Source organism: Engraulis encrasicolus, chromosome 14 (assembly GCF_034702125.1).
Source record: "Engraulis encrasicolus isolate BLACKSEA-1 chromosome 14, IST_EnEncr_1.0, whole genome shotgun sequence".
In the NCBI taxonomy this organism is placed as follows: Eukaryota; Metazoa; Chordata; class Actinopteri; order Clupeiformes; family Engraulidae; genus Engraulis; species Engraulis encrasicolus.
Genome location: NC_085870.1, coordinates 37,473,396 through 37,492,096, shown reverse-complemented (window position 1 = coordinate 37,492,096; position 18,701 = coordinate 37,473,396). Strand labels below are relative to the sequence as shown.

Here is an 18,701-nt window from a genome sequence, read left to right as displayed (position 1 = left end):
ATGCTGAAGTGTACGGGGAATCAGGCTTCTAGGTGAACTTTATTCATCACCAGCCAATATGGCTAGGCTATATGTAAATCTTACAAGCCAAACATACACTAACTACCAGTCAAAGTGTAGTTGTTCTATTTACCAGCTAAACAGAGCATCTGATCACTTGGAGGGATTTAACTTTGAGCCCCGCTGCAATTGACTATGAAATGAAAGCATTTATTGTTGTTGACTGAAGAGTCAATGTACACAGTGGGGAAATGTATGATATGATAAGCTATACTATATATAATACCAAGGCTACCAAGGCATTTTAGTGGCTTTATGAATGACAAATGGAAGTCGAATTTCGAATTTCTTTCCCCAAAATACAATTTTGTTACACTATGAAGAACCATCAGCAGCTTTTAGAAAAAATAAAGGCAGATGTTATCTAGGTTAATAGTAGGCAAATTAATAATTAGCCTATTATTACCTTAGTGGCTGACATTAAAATCATAGGCCTAATTGCACACGCTGCATAATGCGTCATCAGAAGATGAGGGGCGGGGGCAAGATAAGCCATTGCTCTCTCGACACTTGGAATCAAAGAAAAGGGGGGCGCACCTTGCATCAATTGATGCAAGGTGCGCCCCCCTTTTCTTTGATTCTAAGTATTCATTTGGGACAGCACCCTTAAAAGTTATTAAGAAACCTGAGTGAAGCCTGCTACCTACTTGATTCTCTCGACACTTGGCCAGGAGCGTTTGAGGAGTATGCACTCTTTTTTGTTACTTTCTCTCTCTCTCTACGTATACCCTCATCTGCCGTCATGAGTAGGCACATAGGCCTACATTATAGGAGAATAGATGTCTTAATAGGTTACCATCACTCACATATATTCATAACCATACTTGATTATGGATTGTCGTTGGGTCATTCCGTATTGCGACAACAGAGAGTGCTACGGAGAGTGCATAACATCCTGCGTGACAGCCACCATCCTGCCTACCATCTGTTCCAACAGCTACCCTCAGGTAGAAGGTACAGGTCCCTTCAGAGCCGCACCGAAAGACTGGCCAAGAGCGTTTACCACCAGGCCATTAGACTTTTGAATTCGCAGGACTGCTGAGGAACATTACTGTCTTAAATGTTATCCATCTATCCTTTGGACATTCTGTGTGTGTGTGGGTGTGTGTGTGTGTGTGTGTGTGTGTGTATGTGTGTGTGTGTGTGCGTGCGTGCGCGCGTGCGTGCATGTTTTGAGAGAGGGGGGGGGTGTCGTACTATGCACTTAATCTCTGCTGCACTTTAAGTGGGATGGGGGGGCTGGGGGGGTCAAGCACTGGTGTCACTTTTACCTCGTTTTGCACTTTACTTGGAAACCTGCTACTACTAAGTATTGTACCCCAAACACAATTTCGTTGCCTTTTTGACAATGACAATAAATTATTGAATCTTGAATCTTGAATCTTGAAACACACCTGTTCACAAAGCTTGCTGAAACCTGGGGTTGCATTCCTAAGACTTTGTGAAGGTGTCATGCTACGGGTGTGCTCCGAGTACGAGCACACGCAGTGTGCCAACAATTATCGTTATTATCCCTAGTGAAATGATCCGACGTAAAGAGAAAACAATTGTTCGAAATTTGTTTCACTGCTAATCTGCCAACTTATAGCGCAGCAGTTAGGCCCCATATCTCACCGTCAGTCGAACACATTTTATCACTCTGAAGTAGGCCTATTCAATATCGTTTTGGTCAAATAACAAAGGCGAAACATTGGGAGAACCATGTAGGACGACAGACCTGCAGCGGAGGCTATTTTATTCTCACAAGTGGACGGGGTCAGCTAAGAAATAAATAAAACAATTCAAAATTCCCAAACCCTGCTAAAAGCCCGATTACCTTTGAAACAGTGATTTGGACAATGCTCACTTGTAAAAGGAAAGCGACAAGGTGGATTATATTGTGTTTTTCGCAACCACCTTTAAGCAGCAGCAGCAGTTCTTCTCTCATACTGTCTGTGACTAAAGAAGCCTCTGAAAGTTTGCCACGAGCACCACCACAGACGTCAGAACCAGCGCTCTAATTGGTGGAGGTTTCCCACTCACGCGTTGCTGGCCAATGGGAAAGTCAGCGCGAAACTGTTTCAAGTCAACACGGAGAAATTTGTAAGGGCCCTTTAAACATGCGCAAGGGCCCTGCTTTTGGCTCTTCAAGTATTTCGAAGAGACAAATCGTAGCACCACAAACAAAGTCCATAATGGTCAGCAGACCCCCCCCCAGGAGTGTGCTGACAACACTGATTCCCAGACATTTCTGATGATTCCCAGATTAACAAATTGAGGGCCTGTTAAGACATAAACAATATACAAAACACATGCCATGAAATCACAATATTATCACAACAATCACTAAGTTAAATACCAAAAAGCACTCAATAGAATGTGATAAAGCACTTAAACCTTGTGCTTTATTTAAGGGATATAACACTTTAAGGGTATTGTACAAAGTAGAGGAAGTGGAGGCTTTCAAATTAACACCCTTTCTGTAAGTGGAGTATCAAAGAACAGGGAGCACCCATTATTGTTCTCTATGCTATGTGAACAGTGACTTAGACCTGTCTGTTTGATTTTCTAATCACATTAATTATATAGCAGTATTATGTAGCATCACTAGTATTATATAGCATCACTAAATCAATAAACTTTCAACCATATTGAACAGACTGAATAACAGTAACAAGGATAAGGATTATTTTCTTCTGAGGCAATTGGTAAAACAACCCCAATTATGAGATGCTGATCCAAAAATGATACATAAAGCTTTACTTGACAACAAATTGTTAAACAAATGTTACTTAACAGATGCACAGATCCCACAGTCTACAGAAAACCTCTGTGTCAATGTATTAAAAAGCTTTGTGGAAAACTGACATACTGTATAGAGCTACAGAGTGAGCACAGACCTCACTCAAGGCCCATATTTGTATACCACATTTACCGTACGCATATCATACCATATTCAGCAATATACTGTATGCAAGTAGATGGACTTGGTATAAACGGATCAGATGGCCTTTTATTGGTTTTACTTATAGCTGTAATTCATCATGTGCCAGATAGGTTTCAGCTCACGCAGATCGACTTACAGCCTAATTATAAAAAACAGAGAAGAACATATCTGCAAGGATCTGTAAAATATAAACTTGAAATCCAGTGCCATATGCCATATCCAATGACATATTTACTAAATAAGATTAATCATGTTTCAATGTGATGGGACTTTTCCACGACACAGATTGGCTTTCACCAAGCCCTAAAAATATAACTGTAAATATTTGGAGGGCAGGGTTTTATGTGCTGTCCACAAGGAGATTGAGTGTTCAGTTAAATTACTTCAAAGGAAAATGCTTAGAATAAACACCAGCAGTTTCACCACATTTGTTCAATACTGTTAAATAGCAATGGTTATATCTCCTCTAAAATGGCATTGTACCAGTAGTGTTAATTTCAAGAAAATGAAAACATTTTATTGGATGCTCGAGCAACCAGGTCAGCTCAGACATTTTTGAAATGTTTATAATTTTCAATTTGTATATTATCAATTTTCGCGAGTGTATTTCCCTTACCTTTAAAAGATTGATAAAGAAAATGACAATGTAAGAGTTGAAGTGAAGTATCATTCAATGAAAACTTTATGCATAAAGGACCTAATAAATAGAGTTTATATTTAAAGTATTTTAAAAAGAGACCCTGAAACATTACACTATTACCCTGTTTGGTTATGAGCATATCTTTAAACATATGTGAACATCGAAATTAGTGACTTTATAGATAAATACATCAATTAATACACAAGGGACTTCGACAAACACAGAGAAATACTTCTAAAAACAAAAAATCCCATAAAAGAAAATGATGAAAGTACGTTAACAGAAAATAGATGCCATCTCTCTCATAGGTGAAAATGCCATCAAGTACATGCCCATATAAAGCAGGATTGATCTGCTGACCAGCAACAAGGAAACCCTATATAAGACACTGAAGCTGAGGCTGTCCTCAAGTCCAACTGCTGCCTCCTACAGGTGAGTAACATCCTTTGGATAGCTGATGTGGGAGTTGTGAGGTAAAGAGAATTCTTTCAATAAGGGTGAAGGCCTGCATATATCATGCATGAAGATAATTTGGATTCAGCAAGTTAATGCTACATGGTCAATAAAACATTAGTATTTACAGAATCTTATGCTGTAAATTTTGCAGACACGCTGAACATACCATCTCTATTTCTGCTGGGACTTGAAAAGGTACGTAGAATTCACAAAACTGAATAATTACAAAAGGTTTGACTGTAACATCAACAATTTTGGTTTATGTGAAATCTATTAAAATTGAATACTTGCATGAAAAGTGAAGTCATATACAAAACACACCAAACACACACACAGACACAAACACAGACACAGACACAGACAGAGACAGAGACACAGACACAGACACATACACAGACACACACACACACACACAAACACACACAAACCACAAACACACACACACACACACACACACACACACACACACACACACACACACACACACACACACACACACAGACACAGACACACACACGCACACACACACACACACAAACATATTCAGAAGTATTATGTGTGTATGTAACTATGCAAAACCGATAAACCGGATTAAAATGGTCACTAAATCATTAATGAAGTGGTAAGAAAAAGGGGTAACACTTTAGAATAACTACCTATTCGAAGCTTTATAAACACTTTACTTTTAAATTTAATAATAATTAACATTTAAATGTTTGTAAATGACTAATAACCAAACTATGACTGCACACTGGAGTGGAAATCAACTTCTACTGTCTGAGTGTTATGTGGTTTCATGCTTCGTGCCTTCTGGTCTTTGGAGGAGAAGCTTCCAGGACCGATGCAACTGCGCTGTATCTGCTGTGTTAACACAGTAATTCTTGCATTTGTAAACATTTTGTTGATAATTAGTTCATTATTTATAAAGTGTTAATAAAGCTGTGAATAGGTAGTTATTCTAAAGTGTTACCAGAAAAGGAAAACTCAACATGCATTCTCTCCAGATAACCAACCTGCCACCATGGGGGATGGAGATATGGAGTGCTTTGGCCCTGCGGCCATCTACCTCCGCAAGCCAGAAAGGGAACGTATTGAAGCCCAAACCAGACCCTTTGATGCCAAAACGGCTTTCTTTTGTGTTGACAAAGAAGAAGATTATGTAAAAGCAGTTCTACAGAAAAGAGATGGTGGCAAAGTCACACTCAAAACTCTGGAGGATGACAAAAGTAAAGTAAGTATTAAAAAAATAACAGAGTATTACAAAAACACTAATTATATGGAAAGAACAATGAAATGTGAATTAAATGCATAAAAAGTGAAATGGATAAAGACACAAAAAACAATCCTGCTAAAATTATAGGTGGTAAGAAAACGTTTTGTCTGTTCTGTTTTACAAGTGTGCAACGTAGTTAAAACAGTGTGAACCTTCTTTTCAATTTCAATTACTTACATATTGGCTAAGTTTACGTGAGACATTTAATTTCGAATTATATCACTTTAATTTTGAATAAAGCCTAATTCCACTTTGAAAAGGTCATGTAAATACTTAACAATTCGGAATTAAATGAAAGATCAAAGCAAACTCGACAGAACTATTTAATTCTAAATTATTGATTCGGCATAAAAAACGTCACGTAAACCAAGTTATTGTTTTACAATATTTTCATATCTTATAGGAAGTCACGGTGAAAGAAGATGAAATCTTCCCCATGAATCCTCCAAAGTACGACAAAATTGAGGACATGGCCATGATGACCCACCTCCATGAGCCTTCTGTGTTGTACAACCTCAAAGAGCGTTTCGCAGCATGGATGATCTATGTAAGATTGACAGAGAAAAAATAACTAACCTTGGTTAAATACAAATGTAAATATAATATTAAAAAGTGATATAAAAATAATTGTAATGTTTTATTTTCACTCTCAATCAGACCTACTCTGGGCTGTTCTGCGTCACTGTGAACCCCTACAAGTGGCTCCCAGTGTACGATCAAGTTGTTGTTAATGGATACAGAGGCAAGAAGAGGATTGAGGCTCCACCCCACATCTTCTCCATCTCTGATAATGCCTATCAATTCATGCTCCAAGGTCTGTTCATGTATGACTTCAAACAATATTTCTACATTTTCTAATGTCTATATACTTGTTCATTTCTTGTACTATACTAATCGAATGTAAAACCTTTCCAGATCGTGAGAATCAGTCTATCCTTATTACGTAAGTAATCATTACCAATTATGTAAGACTATGTAGTGTTTTAGAAAGCATGCCTGATGATACTATTTCTTGCCTGTTTACCCCCAGTGGAGAATCCGGTGCAGGGAAAACTGTGAACACTAAGCGTGTCATCCAGTACTTTGCAACAATTGCAGTGTCTGGAGGAAAGAAAGACGCAGCAGCGTCAGCTGGAAAAATCCAGGTTAACATTCATGTTTCTAAAAGTGTGCATGTAACTATGAAAGCTTTCTTTTAAATCATATCAAAGTCTTATTATCAAATGGCTTTCACCGCCCTGTAGGGGTCACTGGAGGACCAGATCATTGCTGCCAACCCTCTACTGGAGGCTTATGGTAATGCCAAGACTGTGAGGAATGACAACTCCTCCCGTTTTGTGAGTATTTGAAAATGTTGGCGGAATGGCGGATAAATTATTGCATTTCCTTAAACAATCGGGTAACACATTTTTCCATCTCTTAAGGGTAAATTCATCAGAATTCATTTTGGCCAAACTGGCAAGCTGGCTTCTGCTGATATTGAGACTTGTAAGAATTCTAAAATAAATTTGTGCATTAATTCAATATAATAAAACATTGGAAAAAAACTATTCACAAAGCATGCAATAATTACAAAATTATACATTATAGATCTGCTGGAGAAGTCAAGAGTGACATTCCAGCTGTCTGCTGAGAGGAGCTACCATATCTTCTACCAACTCATGACTGGGCACAAGCCTGAGCTGATTGGTAACACGCGACTCTACCTCACATGACTGAAAAAAATGCTTATACTAAAAGAAAAGACAATGAGAACCTCTTATGCATCGTCTTATTTTTTTCAGAGGCCCTGCTTATCACCCAAAACCCCTATGATTTCCCTATGATCAGCCAAGGTGAAATCACTGTCAAGAGCATTGATGATGTGGAGGAGTTCATTGCTACTGATGTAAGATGTTTAAGTTGGGGAAGCGTGAAAATAAACAAAAAAATACGAATGAAAGTAATACTAATGCATGACTAGAAGAAAATGAGGTCAAAAACGATTCTAGTACAAATTTAAAGTCAAATAGAAATTGAGAATACAGGTAGTTGCACAATGATTTTGCAGAATTGTGCTTATATTAAATTTGACAGATAATGCTGCAATCATTAAAGCTGTCCAAGTTTAAGAACAACTGAGCTTAACGCTATCGTCTGTGCGTGTGTGTGTTTTTGTTGTTGTTGTAAAATTCTGTTTTGCAATTTAGCAAATCATGTAATTCTATTTTTCTTTTTTTAAGGTGTTTTGTCTGATGCACACAGCAATTATTCATTTATGACTCAGTCCATATCAAAAACCTTTCCTTTAACAGACAGCTATTGATATCCTGGGCTTCAATGCTGAGGAGAAAATTGGCATCTACAAACTGACCGGAGCTGTAATGCATCACGGTACCATGCATTTCAAGCAGAAGCAGAGAGAGGAGCAGGCTGAGCCCGATGGCACTGAGGGTAAGGATTGCATGACAGAAACAGAGTACATCATAAAAATCTAATTGAAATGTGTTAACAACACAAGACTAAACTCTGAATTCTACTCAGTGGCCGACAAAATCGCTTACCTCATGGGCCTGAACTCTGCTGACATGCTGAAGGCTCTGTGCTACCCAAGAGTGAAGGTCGGAAATGAGTTTGTGACCAAAGGCCAAACTGTACCACAGGTTAGTATGTATTTAAAATGTACTTGGAAAGTTCATTAGGCCTCTTAGTGTGAGCTTATGTTTATCTTGGAGAAGTACCTGTAGGCTATTATACACTACATGTACTGTACAATATACAGTAATGCTGTAATTATTTATGTTAAATTAATAGTCTCTCATTTATCTGCACATTGGATGGTGATTATGACAATGTAATACTGTATATCAGTCATTTTTGGTGACAAATATTTAATGGCCTATTATTTTCATTAGGTGAACAATTCGGTTTCAGCTCTTTGTAAGTCAGTATATGAGAAGATGTTTTTGTGGATGGTCATCCGTATCAATGAGATGTTGGACACCAAACAAGCAAGACAGTTCTTCATTGGTGTTCTGGACATCGCTGGATTTGAGATCTTTGATGTGAGTATACTTGTACTGATCTTAGTTCCACAATGCATTTCAATTTGAAAGTTTAATGCTTTTTAGTACTTCATTGATTAACTGTTTCTTCAACAGTTCAACAGCTTGGAACAACTGTGTATCAACTTTACCAATGAGAAACTGCAACAGTTCTTCAACCACACCATGTTTGTACTTGAACAAGAAGAGTACAAGAAAGACGGTATTGTGTGGGAATTCATTGACTTTGGTATGGATCTGGCTGCTTGCATTGAGCTTATTGAGAAGGTAATGTATATAACAAATAAAATCACATTTTGACAAAAGCATATTGAAATGTGCAGAGCCGATGTACTGAAAGGTAACATGATCTTCTTTAACAGCCACTGGGTATCTTCTCCATCCTTGAAGAGGAGTGCATGTTCCCCAAGGCCTCAGACACTACCTTCAAGGGCAAGTTGTATGATCAGCATCTTGGCAAAACCAAATGCTTTGAGAAACCCAAACCAGCAAAGGGTAAGGCAGAGGCCCACTTCTCCCTTGTGCACTATGCTGGCACTGTGGACTACAACATCAGTGGCTGGTTGGACAAGAACAAGGACCCACTGAATGACTCTGTTGTGCAGCTGTACCAGAAGTCTGCAATGAAACTGCTGGCCTTCTTGTATGCAGCCATGGGTGGTGCTGAAGGTACTGCAAAATGCTTATTCCCCTCAGTATTTTTACCTTACAGTCTGAGAAATTGAAACTGAAGTTTTTAACTGCCTTACTTTATCAATGACACAGCTGACGCCGGTGGTAAGGGTGGCAAGGGGGGTGGCAAGAAGAAGAAGGGTGGCTCCTTCCAGACGGTGTCTGCTCTTTTCAGGGTAACTAATACAACTTTATTTAGCGCACTCATTCATTATTTTGTGACATATGTGAGATAATGTATGTGACAGAAAATGACCAAATGAAAATATACATTGCTTAATGTGGCCCTTTCTACAGGAGAACTTGGGCAAGCTAATGACCAATCTGAAGAGCACCCATCCTCACTTTGTGCGCTGCTTGATTCCTAATGAGTCTAAGACTCCTGGTAAGCTATTTGCTTAACATGCTTTGGAGAACTCCTTTGGGGTGAGGGATGAATTTTACTAGGTTAATAACTTCGCACAATATATGTTTTTAAGGTTTGATGCAGAACTTCCTGGTCCTTCATCAACTGAGATGTAATGGTGTGCTGGAGGGTATCAGGATCTGCAGAAAGGGCTTCCCCAGCAGAATCATTTATGCTGACTTCAAGCAGAGGTTAGAAATGTTTTCTTTCTATCTATCTATCTATCTATCTATCTATCTATCTATCTATCTATCTATCTATCTATCTATCTATCTATCTATAAACGTGTAAAAAAGTCAGTTGAGTTAAGTTTAATCTATCTTTTATATAATAACCTAATATTCAAATACAGTAGGTTCAAAGAACGCATTATGGAAACAAGTTTTCGGATATAATGATAGCAGTGTTAACTTTTTCACACTAACATTTTAAAACATTGCCCATTTACACATTCCAGATACAAAGTGCTGAATGCCAGTGTTATCCCAGAAGGACAATTCATTGACAACAAGAAGGCTTCAGAGAAGCTCTTGGGTTCCATTGATGTGGACCACACTCAATACATGTTTGGACACACCAAGGTAAATTACTGAAAACATCCTTTCCACAAGATATTACCTGTTGAGCTGTGAAAATGAAAAAAATCTATGCTAAATGATACAAACTCTTGTAGGTATTCTTCAAAGCTGGGCTGCTGGGAACCCTTGAGGAGATGCGAGATGAGAAGTTGTCAATTCTGGTCACAATGACTCAAGCGCTCTGCCGTGCTTACCTGATGAGGAGGGAGTTTGTCAAGATGATGGAAAGGAGGTGATTTGGAGGGGAAGCTACATTTTCACCAAAACATATTAACATTGTTAATATTTCTGAGTCCACAAAGATTACTTCTCATTGAAAATGCATGATCCCACGCACAGGGAAGCTATCTACACCATCCAGTACAATATCCGCTCATTCATGAATGTGAAAAACTGGCCATGGATGGGAGTGTACTTCAAGATCAAGCCACTTCTGAAGAGTGCTGAAACTGAGAAGGAACTGGCAGAAATCAAGGAGAAATATGGGAAAATGAAGACCGACCTGGAGCATGCCCTTGCAAAGAAGAAGGAATTAGAGGAGAAGATGGTTTCCCTACTCCAGGAAAAGAATGACCTACAATTAGCCGTAGCATCTGTGAGCTCTCCCTTATGAGTTTTTATTAAGTTCTGTTATCATGATATAAGCTGATGAGTTATCTATCTTAAGTTCTGTGAAATGGTAACATAACTTTTGATTTCATAAAACTAAGCTTCAAAAAATGGCTTCAAATAAACAATGGAAAAAAAGTTAATGGCAAGAATAAAACATTCACACAACAAATTAAACATATCCAAAAAAAAGAAATGCCACAAGTTACAGTAACAGCTGTGTGTTACAGTAATAATAATAATAATAATAATAATAATAATAATAATAATAATAATAATAATAATAATACCTTTCAAAGAAAACTTAATCATCAAGCCTTTTCGACCCATTTTCCAACCAGGAAACTGAGTGTCTCTCAGATGCTGAAGAGAGGTGTGAGGGACTTATTAAGAGCAAAATCCAGCTGGAAGCCAAACTCAAAGAGACAACCGAGAGGCTGGAGGATGAGGAGGAGATCAATGCTGAGCTCACTGCTAAGAAGAGGAAACTGGAGGATGAGTGCTCTGAGCTGAAGAAGGACATTGATGACTTGGAGCTCACCTTGGCCAAAGTGGAGAAGGAGAAACATGCCACAGAAAACAAGGTTATTTTGTTTACTACAATACATTTTCATCTCATGAGTAGTAAAAGATGAGCATTTCTAAACGTTTAAACCCCTATTAACATCAAATTGCTTTTAGGTTAAAAACCTGACAGAGGAGATGGCCTCTCAGGATGAGAGCATTGGTAAGTTGACCAAGGAGAAGAAAGCCCTCCAAGAGGCACACCAGCAGACTCTGGATGATCTCCAAGCAGAAGAAGACAAAGTCAACACTCTGACAAAATCAAAGACCAAACTTGAACAACAAGTAGATGATGTAAGTAGTGTACAACTGTACAAAACATACATCAGAATTTCAACAAGAATTATTCCCAAACATAGGACTTATTTAGAAATAATAAAAAAAAAAATTCAAATGTAACTTTGTTTTCTACATTCATTTTACAAAGCTGGAGGGTTCACTGGAGCAGGAGAAGAAACTCCGCATGGACCTTGAAAGAGCCAAGAGGAAGCTTGAAGGCGACCTTAAACTTAGCCAAGAAGCCATAATGGATTTGGAGAATGACAAGCAGCAGTCTGAGGAGAAAATCAAAAAGTATGGCATGTCGAACAATAAATAGCATATATACGAAAATATACAAAATATTTGGTAGCATTAGGATTTAACTTAATTTCATTTTTGTTATTTAGGAAGGACTTTGAGATAAGTCAGCATCTCAGCAAGATTGAGGATGAGCAATCACTTGGAGCTCAGTTGCAAAAGAAGATTAAAGAACTTCAGGTGAGTCATGATTTAAGTCATGTTCCTTGTGTTGGATAGTACAAAGTCCAAAGTAGTAACGTTGATCATTATATTCAGGCCCGCATTGAGGAACTGGAAGAGGAGATTGAAGCTGAGCGTGCTGCTCGGGCTAAAATTGAGAAGCAAAGAGCTGATCTCTCCAGGGAACTTGAGGAGATCAGTGAGAGGCTTGAGGAGGCTGGTGGGGCCACTGCTGCTCAGATTGAGATGAACAAGAAGCGTGAAGCTGAGTTCCAGAAGCTGCGTCGTGATCTTGAAGAGTCCACCCTGCAACATGAAGCTACTGCATCCGCTCTTCGCAAGAAGCAGGCTGACAGCGTGGCTGAACTGGGAGAGCAGATTGACAACCTTCAGCGTGTCAAACAGAAGCTGGAGAAGGAGAAGAGCGAGTACAAAATGGAGATTGATGACCTCTCCAGCAACATGGAAGCTGTGGCCAAGGCAAAGGTATAACCTTCAGAGAATAGCATATTCATTGTGGTTAAATGAAAACATAAATAAATCTTTTAACCTCATATTTAACATAAATAACCTTAATTGCCCAGGCAAATCTGGAAAAGATGTGTCGCACCCTTGAGGACCAAATGAGTGAGGTTAAAGCAAAGGCAGATGAAAATGCACGTCAGCTTAATGATGCAAGCGCACAGAAAGCAAGACTCACTACTGAAAATGGTAAGTGAAAAAAGAAAAAAAGAAAATGTATTAACCCCATATCAAAGCATAACTTGGGGTCATGATTTGTGTGAATGAAAATGGGACACAAAGTGTTTACATCCAAAAGGGAATCAGTTAATCTATAGAATATTAGCATACAAGATCTGGTGCAAATCTCTATACCATTGAAAAGTTATCATGCAAACCAGTCAACCATCTTGAAAGTCTTTCCCATTTTAAGTGTTGACCCCCTAAAGTCCATCAGTACTGTACATGCGTCTATTACGTATTGTTATCTATTACTGTTACGTACTTATTGTATTATTGTTAGCACACAATTCATTGGAATTTCACCCACCCACACTGAATTTGGTGCAAATTCATCCACCCATTTATCACATAACCAAAAATGGATTCATTAATAAAAATATCCAACAATAATTCTGCAAACCATTGAAACTGGATCAGGACACCGCTTCCTCTGTGTAAAAAGGTGCCAGCTGGGCTCTACATACTCTGTAATCCTGATGCAATTATCTTAAAGGGACACTGTGCAGGAAATGGTCAAAAAGGGTACTGCAACTATGCTGCTCATTGAAACTGGGTTGCCTATTGCCAAATTTGATCTTTTCATGAAAGTATACTACGTAATAAACGAATATTTTCTAGTATGGCACAAGTACCATCAGTTTTACAGCTAAAAATGGCTATTTCTGGAAAATCAAAATGGCGGACCATGGAGAAGATCCCCCTTTTCATGTATGAAAAGTGCAATTTTCCCAGTCATAATGAACGGTTTGAATTTGATGGTGGTGGTAAATATTCATGAAAAAGGTAACATTGGTGAATGGGTAGCATGGATGCTGGAAATAAACAACAAAAAATCCCGCACAGTGTCCCTTTAAGCTTGTTCATGTTGTTAAGTCACTTTGAGTGAAATGTACTGTCTATCCAAAAGGTGAGTTGGGCCGCCAGCTTGAGGAGAAGGAAGCTCTCGTCTCTCAGCTGACCAGAGGCAAACAGGCCTATGTACAGCAGATTGAGGAGCTGAAGAGAGGGGTTGAGGAGGAAGTCAAGGTAAGATTGACAGTTTTAATTAAGTAGCAGTTTAGAAAAAAATACTCTACACTCTTTTGCTATCAGTCCACTCAATATTTTTAATATTTGTCTAAAGGCCAAGAATGCCCTGGCTCATGCTGTCCAATCAGCCCGTCATGACTGTGACCTGCTCAGAGAGCAGTTTGAGGAGGAGCAGGAGGCCAAGGCTGAGCTGCAGCGTGGAATGTCCAAGGCCAACGGTGAGGTGGCTCAGTGGAGGGCCAAATATGAGACTGATGCTATCCAACGCACTGAAGAGCTGGAGGAATCCAAGTGAGATATGATTTTAATACAATCTAAAATCTGTCTACTGCTTATCTTTTATAAATGCCAATCAATGACATTCTTTAAAATGAGCAATAATGCATCTCTTAAAGGAAAAAGCTTGCACAGCGTCTACAAGAAGCTGAGGAGTCAATTGAGGCAGTGAACTCCAAGTGTGCATCTCTGGAGAAGACCAAACAGAGACTCCAGGGTGAAGTGGAGGATCTTATGATTGATGTGGAGCGTGCCAATGCACTGGCTGCCAACCTTGACAAGAAACAGAGAAACTTTGACAAGGTCTCACTGACTTACTGACAAAAAGAGAATATGGCATGGATTAAAAACCTAATATCACATTTAAAACATCACACTTGTTTTTCTTCTCAGGTCCTGGCAGAATGGAAGCAGAAGTTTGAGGAGGGCCAGGCTGAACTGGAAGGTGCCCAGAAAGAGGCCCGCTCTCTCAGCACTGAGCTTTTCAAGATGAAGAACTCATATGAAGAGTCACTGGATCATCTTGAGACTCTGAAGAGGGAGAATAAGAACTTACAGCGTATGCCAACATTGCCACATATTTGCATTACTATATAGCCATATACATGTATTTCCATTATTTACATGAATATACTGATAGTAATATACTAATACTAATCATTTCTACAGAGGAAATTTCCGATCTCACTGAGCAACTTGGTGAAACTGGCAAGAGTATTCATGAGCTTGAGAAGGCTAAGAAGACTGTGGAGACTGAGAAATCAGAAATCCAGACTGCACTGGAAGAGGCAGAGGTGGGTTTTTCAACAGCAATTAACTCACTGTAATGTGTCATTTTGTTTGAGAAACATGAATTCAGATACAGGTCATTCAAACTGTCTTTCAAATCAGGGTACACTTGAGCATGAAGAGTCCAAGATTCTTCGTGTTCAGCTGGAGCTTAACCAGGTGAAAGGTGAGGTTGACAGGAAGCTGGCAGAGAAGGATGAGGAGATGGAACAAATCAAGAGGAACAGCCAGAGGGTGATTGATACCATGCAGAGCACCCTGGACTCTGAAGTCAGGAGCAGAAATGATGCCTTGAGAGTCAAGAAGAAGATGGAAGGAGACCTCAATGAGTTGGAAGTTCAGCTCAGCCATGCCAACCGCCAGTCAGCTGAAGCTTTGAAGCAGCTCAGGAATGTCCAAGGACAACTAAAGGTATAATTTCAGCCTACCACGCATCTGTTAGTGTTAAAGATAAAATAATTATTTTAACTAATTATTATTTAACTACATAGGATGCCCAACTGCACCTTGATGAGGCTGTCAGAGGACAAGATGACATGAAGGAGCAGGTTGCCATGGTGGAGCGCAGAAATGGCCTGATGGTAGCTGAGATTGAGGAGCTGAGAGCCGGCCTGGAACAGACAGAGAGAGCCCGCAAAGTGGCTGAGCAGGAACTGGTGGATGTCAGTGAGCGTGTCGGACTGCTACATTCCCAGGTAAACTACAAAATCAAACTGAACGTTTTTATGCAATATAAGACTCTATTTCAAAAGAAATAATTATTTTTCCCCTTCTCAGAATACCAGTCTCCTTAACACCAAGAAGAAGCTGGAAAGTGACCTTGTCCAGGTTCAGGGTGAGGTTGATGACACTGTTCAAGAGGCCAGAAATGCAGAAGACAAGGCCAAGAAGGCCATTACCGATGTGAGTTTAACAGTTGAATTTAGTGCACAAGCCTTTTGTTACGCCTAGAGACACAGCTTTGCTGAAAATGTTTATTTCTTCCTCAACAAAGACATAGCTAAGCAAGATTTTTATCTTTAGGCTGCCATGATGTCCGAGGAACTGAAGAAAGAACAGGACACCTGTGCTCATCTGGAGAGGATGAAGAAGAACCTGGAAGTCACTGTGAAGGACCTGCAGCACCGTCTGGATGAGGCTGAGAACCTGGCCATGAAGGGTGGAAAGAAACAACTCCAGAAACTGGAGTCCAGGGTATTTTTTAAGTGCTCTTTTTTCTGGCCCTCCAGCAACCACAACAAGGAGTCTTCAGCTGTCCAAAATACTGCTGCTAGAGTACAGCCATATTACACCCATTATAGCCTCTCTCCACTGGCTGCCTATACAAGCAAGGGCTGATTTCAAGATTCTCCTTCTTACTTACAGGCTGAAAACATCAATGTTACTTGATTAGATTGTTTTGTAGCCTTATTAATTACTTCATCATTTCATTATATTTTTATTTTCAATCTGAAATTTGAACTTTTTTATTTTTTGACTCTGATCATTTATTTTCTACTGATGTACAGTAATTTATGTTTACTATTATCCAATCTTTTATGTTTATGCTATGTTGCTATGGACCATGCTATGGTGATACCACACTCTAATAAATTGGAATTGAATGGAATGGAATTGAATTTTTTTTGTAACAGGTGCGCGAGCTGGAAGGCGAGGTTGAGGGCGAACAGAGACGTGGAGCTGATGCTGTGAAAGGTGTTCGCAAATATGAGAGGAGAGTCAAGGAGCTCACGTACCAGGTTAAGAAATTATCAGTACTGACAGACTGCACTGACAGATTACATGCATGAATATACTAACTAATCAACTGACTACTGTTCTTATCATTAAAACTGTGCAGACTGAAGAGGACAAGAAGAATGTCACCAGACTGCAGGATCTGGTGGACAAACTTCAGATGAAAGTCAAGGCCTACAAGAGGCAGGCTGAGGAAGCTGTGAGTACACTCTAACTGATCTGATAAAATGAAGTTAGCAGCTACTGAAGTATTATCCTGCCACTTAATATGGAAACTACCCTTGTACTTTTCACAGGAGGAACAGGCCAACACTCACCTCTCCAAGTGCAGGAAGGTGCAGAATGAGCTTGAGGAGGCCGTTGAGCGGGCTGACATCGCAGAGTCCCAAGTCAATAAGCTGAGGGCCAAGAGCCGTGACGCTGGCAAGGTATTGACAGCTAGACGGGAAAACATACATAATTAAATAATACATAATTCATGAAATTACTGAGCTCTAACAAACAACACTTAACTCTGACATTTCATTTCTGACAATGTTAAGAATTTAAAACCAATTAAATCTTAAGTCATTATAACAAATTATACCTGCATTGCATCAAGTTGACCAAATGAATAACCTATAACAAAAACACTAAACTCTGAAATTTAATATCTAATTTAATATCTACAATGAAATCACACAAATTATACTTGCATTGCATCAAGTTGACCAACGTACGTGTACTTTTTTTTCATGTGTTTCAGGGCAAAGAAGCAGAGTGACCAGTAACCATTTAAAAACAAAGGAGTCATAGAATATGACATCCCAAAACCATTTGATAATAAATCAAATATCAATCAATCTTTTATTTTCTGCTCATTTACTTTTGTTTGTATAAACATGTGTTACATCCAATCACTTACACTCTCATATACATATACATATACAACTACAACGTATGATTCCTTCTAAATCTTTCAGTACACAAAAGCTTTTTCATCCAATTAAATTCAAACTACATACAAACATCTACAAGGTAGCGGTGGGCGATATGGCCAAAAATGTTTATCTCAGTATAATTTTAGCCACGGTATATATCACGGTATTTTACATTTGTGTAAAATTGAAGCATTCCATTGCAAAATGTCCAAAACACCTTTTTTTTACTTTTGCATTTGCATTTTTTTTACATTTGCATTTTTAGAATGTGTGTGAATTCTTGCCATTCAAATCTTTTCAAAACAAACAAAAACTATGTAAAATGCATTTTGCAATGCAATAGGCTACAACAACACTTGTCAATTTCACCAAGTCTAGAAGGGGTTAAACTGGGGAAAGGAGGAGTGTCAAACTGAACATGGATTTTGTCCAATAAATCGTTCATTGGACCTTTTTTTCTATTTCTGGAGTTGCTGAGGGTAATTTGGAAATGTGTGCCTGCATCTGTGATTATGCCAATCCTAATGGTTAAGCTGTTATTGTTAAAAAACAAACCTTCACATGAGGCAGCTAGCAATGCATTGTAGAACTAATGCATTTAAATGGCAGCTATCACTGCAGCAGCGGTTAGCGTGCTAACGTTAGCTAAATCACATTTTAAACAGTGAACAGTCATTTCAGTTAGTAACACCCAGCCAGATATCATGAATGATATTATCTCAACTGGACACAGTAACATACAGTTAGTAAGGCTGGCGCAAATGTAAAGCAACCAGTGTTAGCACATAAATTTAGCACATTTCTGTTGTCAGACACCAGCATTGACATGAATGACTTGGGCTGTTAGCTTCTAACTTGCTTTTCATACACCACTGTACATTCAATTGTGGAGACCAGAATCGAAATCACATACATCACTAACCACTACAATCACTATACCTATAACTATACAATCACAACCACTAACTATATAATCACTAACTATACATTTTATATATATATTTATATATATATTTAAATGAGATTGTGCTGCTGTTTTTCTACATCCACATTCTTTTGCTACAACTACGAGAGACAGTCAGTCGGGTGGATGTTCAAAACGTTGTCTACTGCCATCTGCAGGACGCAATGCGCTATCACGGTAGAGCGGTATGGACAAAATCTATAACTTGGTGGAAAAAATACCGCGCACGATAGTATACCGTCCATACCGCACACCCCTACTACAAGGTATACA

General features: G+C 38.9%; 1 protein-coding gene across 1 annotated transcript; it reads left to right on the top strand.

Annotated features, from left to right (window-relative positions):
* Positions 1-4,622: 4,622 nt before the first annotated feature.
* On the top strand, positions 4,623-17,386 carry LOC134462553 (myosin heavy chain, fast skeletal muscle-like). The gene is made up of 39 exons (XM_063215643.1): positions 4,623-5,313; positions 5,759-5,902; positions 6,013-6,169; positions 6,271-6,298; positions 6,386-6,500; positions 6,600-6,692; positions 6,780-6,843; positions 6,946-7,044; positions 7,140-7,243; positions 7,650-7,788; positions 7,879-7,997; positions 8,250-8,399; positions 8,496-8,666; positions 8,762-9,068; positions 9,165-9,247; positions 9,369-9,456; positions 9,551-9,668; positions 9,935-10,058; positions 10,151-10,287; positions 10,395-10,650; positions 11,006-11,248; positions 11,346-11,522; positions 11,656-11,801; positions 11,897-11,987; positions 12,066-12,455; positions 12,554-12,680; positions 13,621-13,739; positions 13,837-14,033; positions 14,138-14,321; positions 14,412-14,577; positions 14,688-14,812; positions 14,910-15,218; positions 15,299-15,502; positions 15,585-15,710; positions 15,831-16,001; positions 16,442-16,546; positions 16,648-16,743; positions 16,841-16,972; positions 17,290-17,386. The coding sequence occupies exons 1-39, from the start codon at positions 5,104-5,106 to the stop codon at positions 17,305-17,307; spliced, it is 5,832 nt and encodes a 1,943-aa protein (XP_063071713.1). The 5' UTR covers positions 4,623-5,103; the 3' UTR covers positions 17,308-17,386.
* Positions 17,387-18,701: the final 1,315 nt, after the last annotated feature.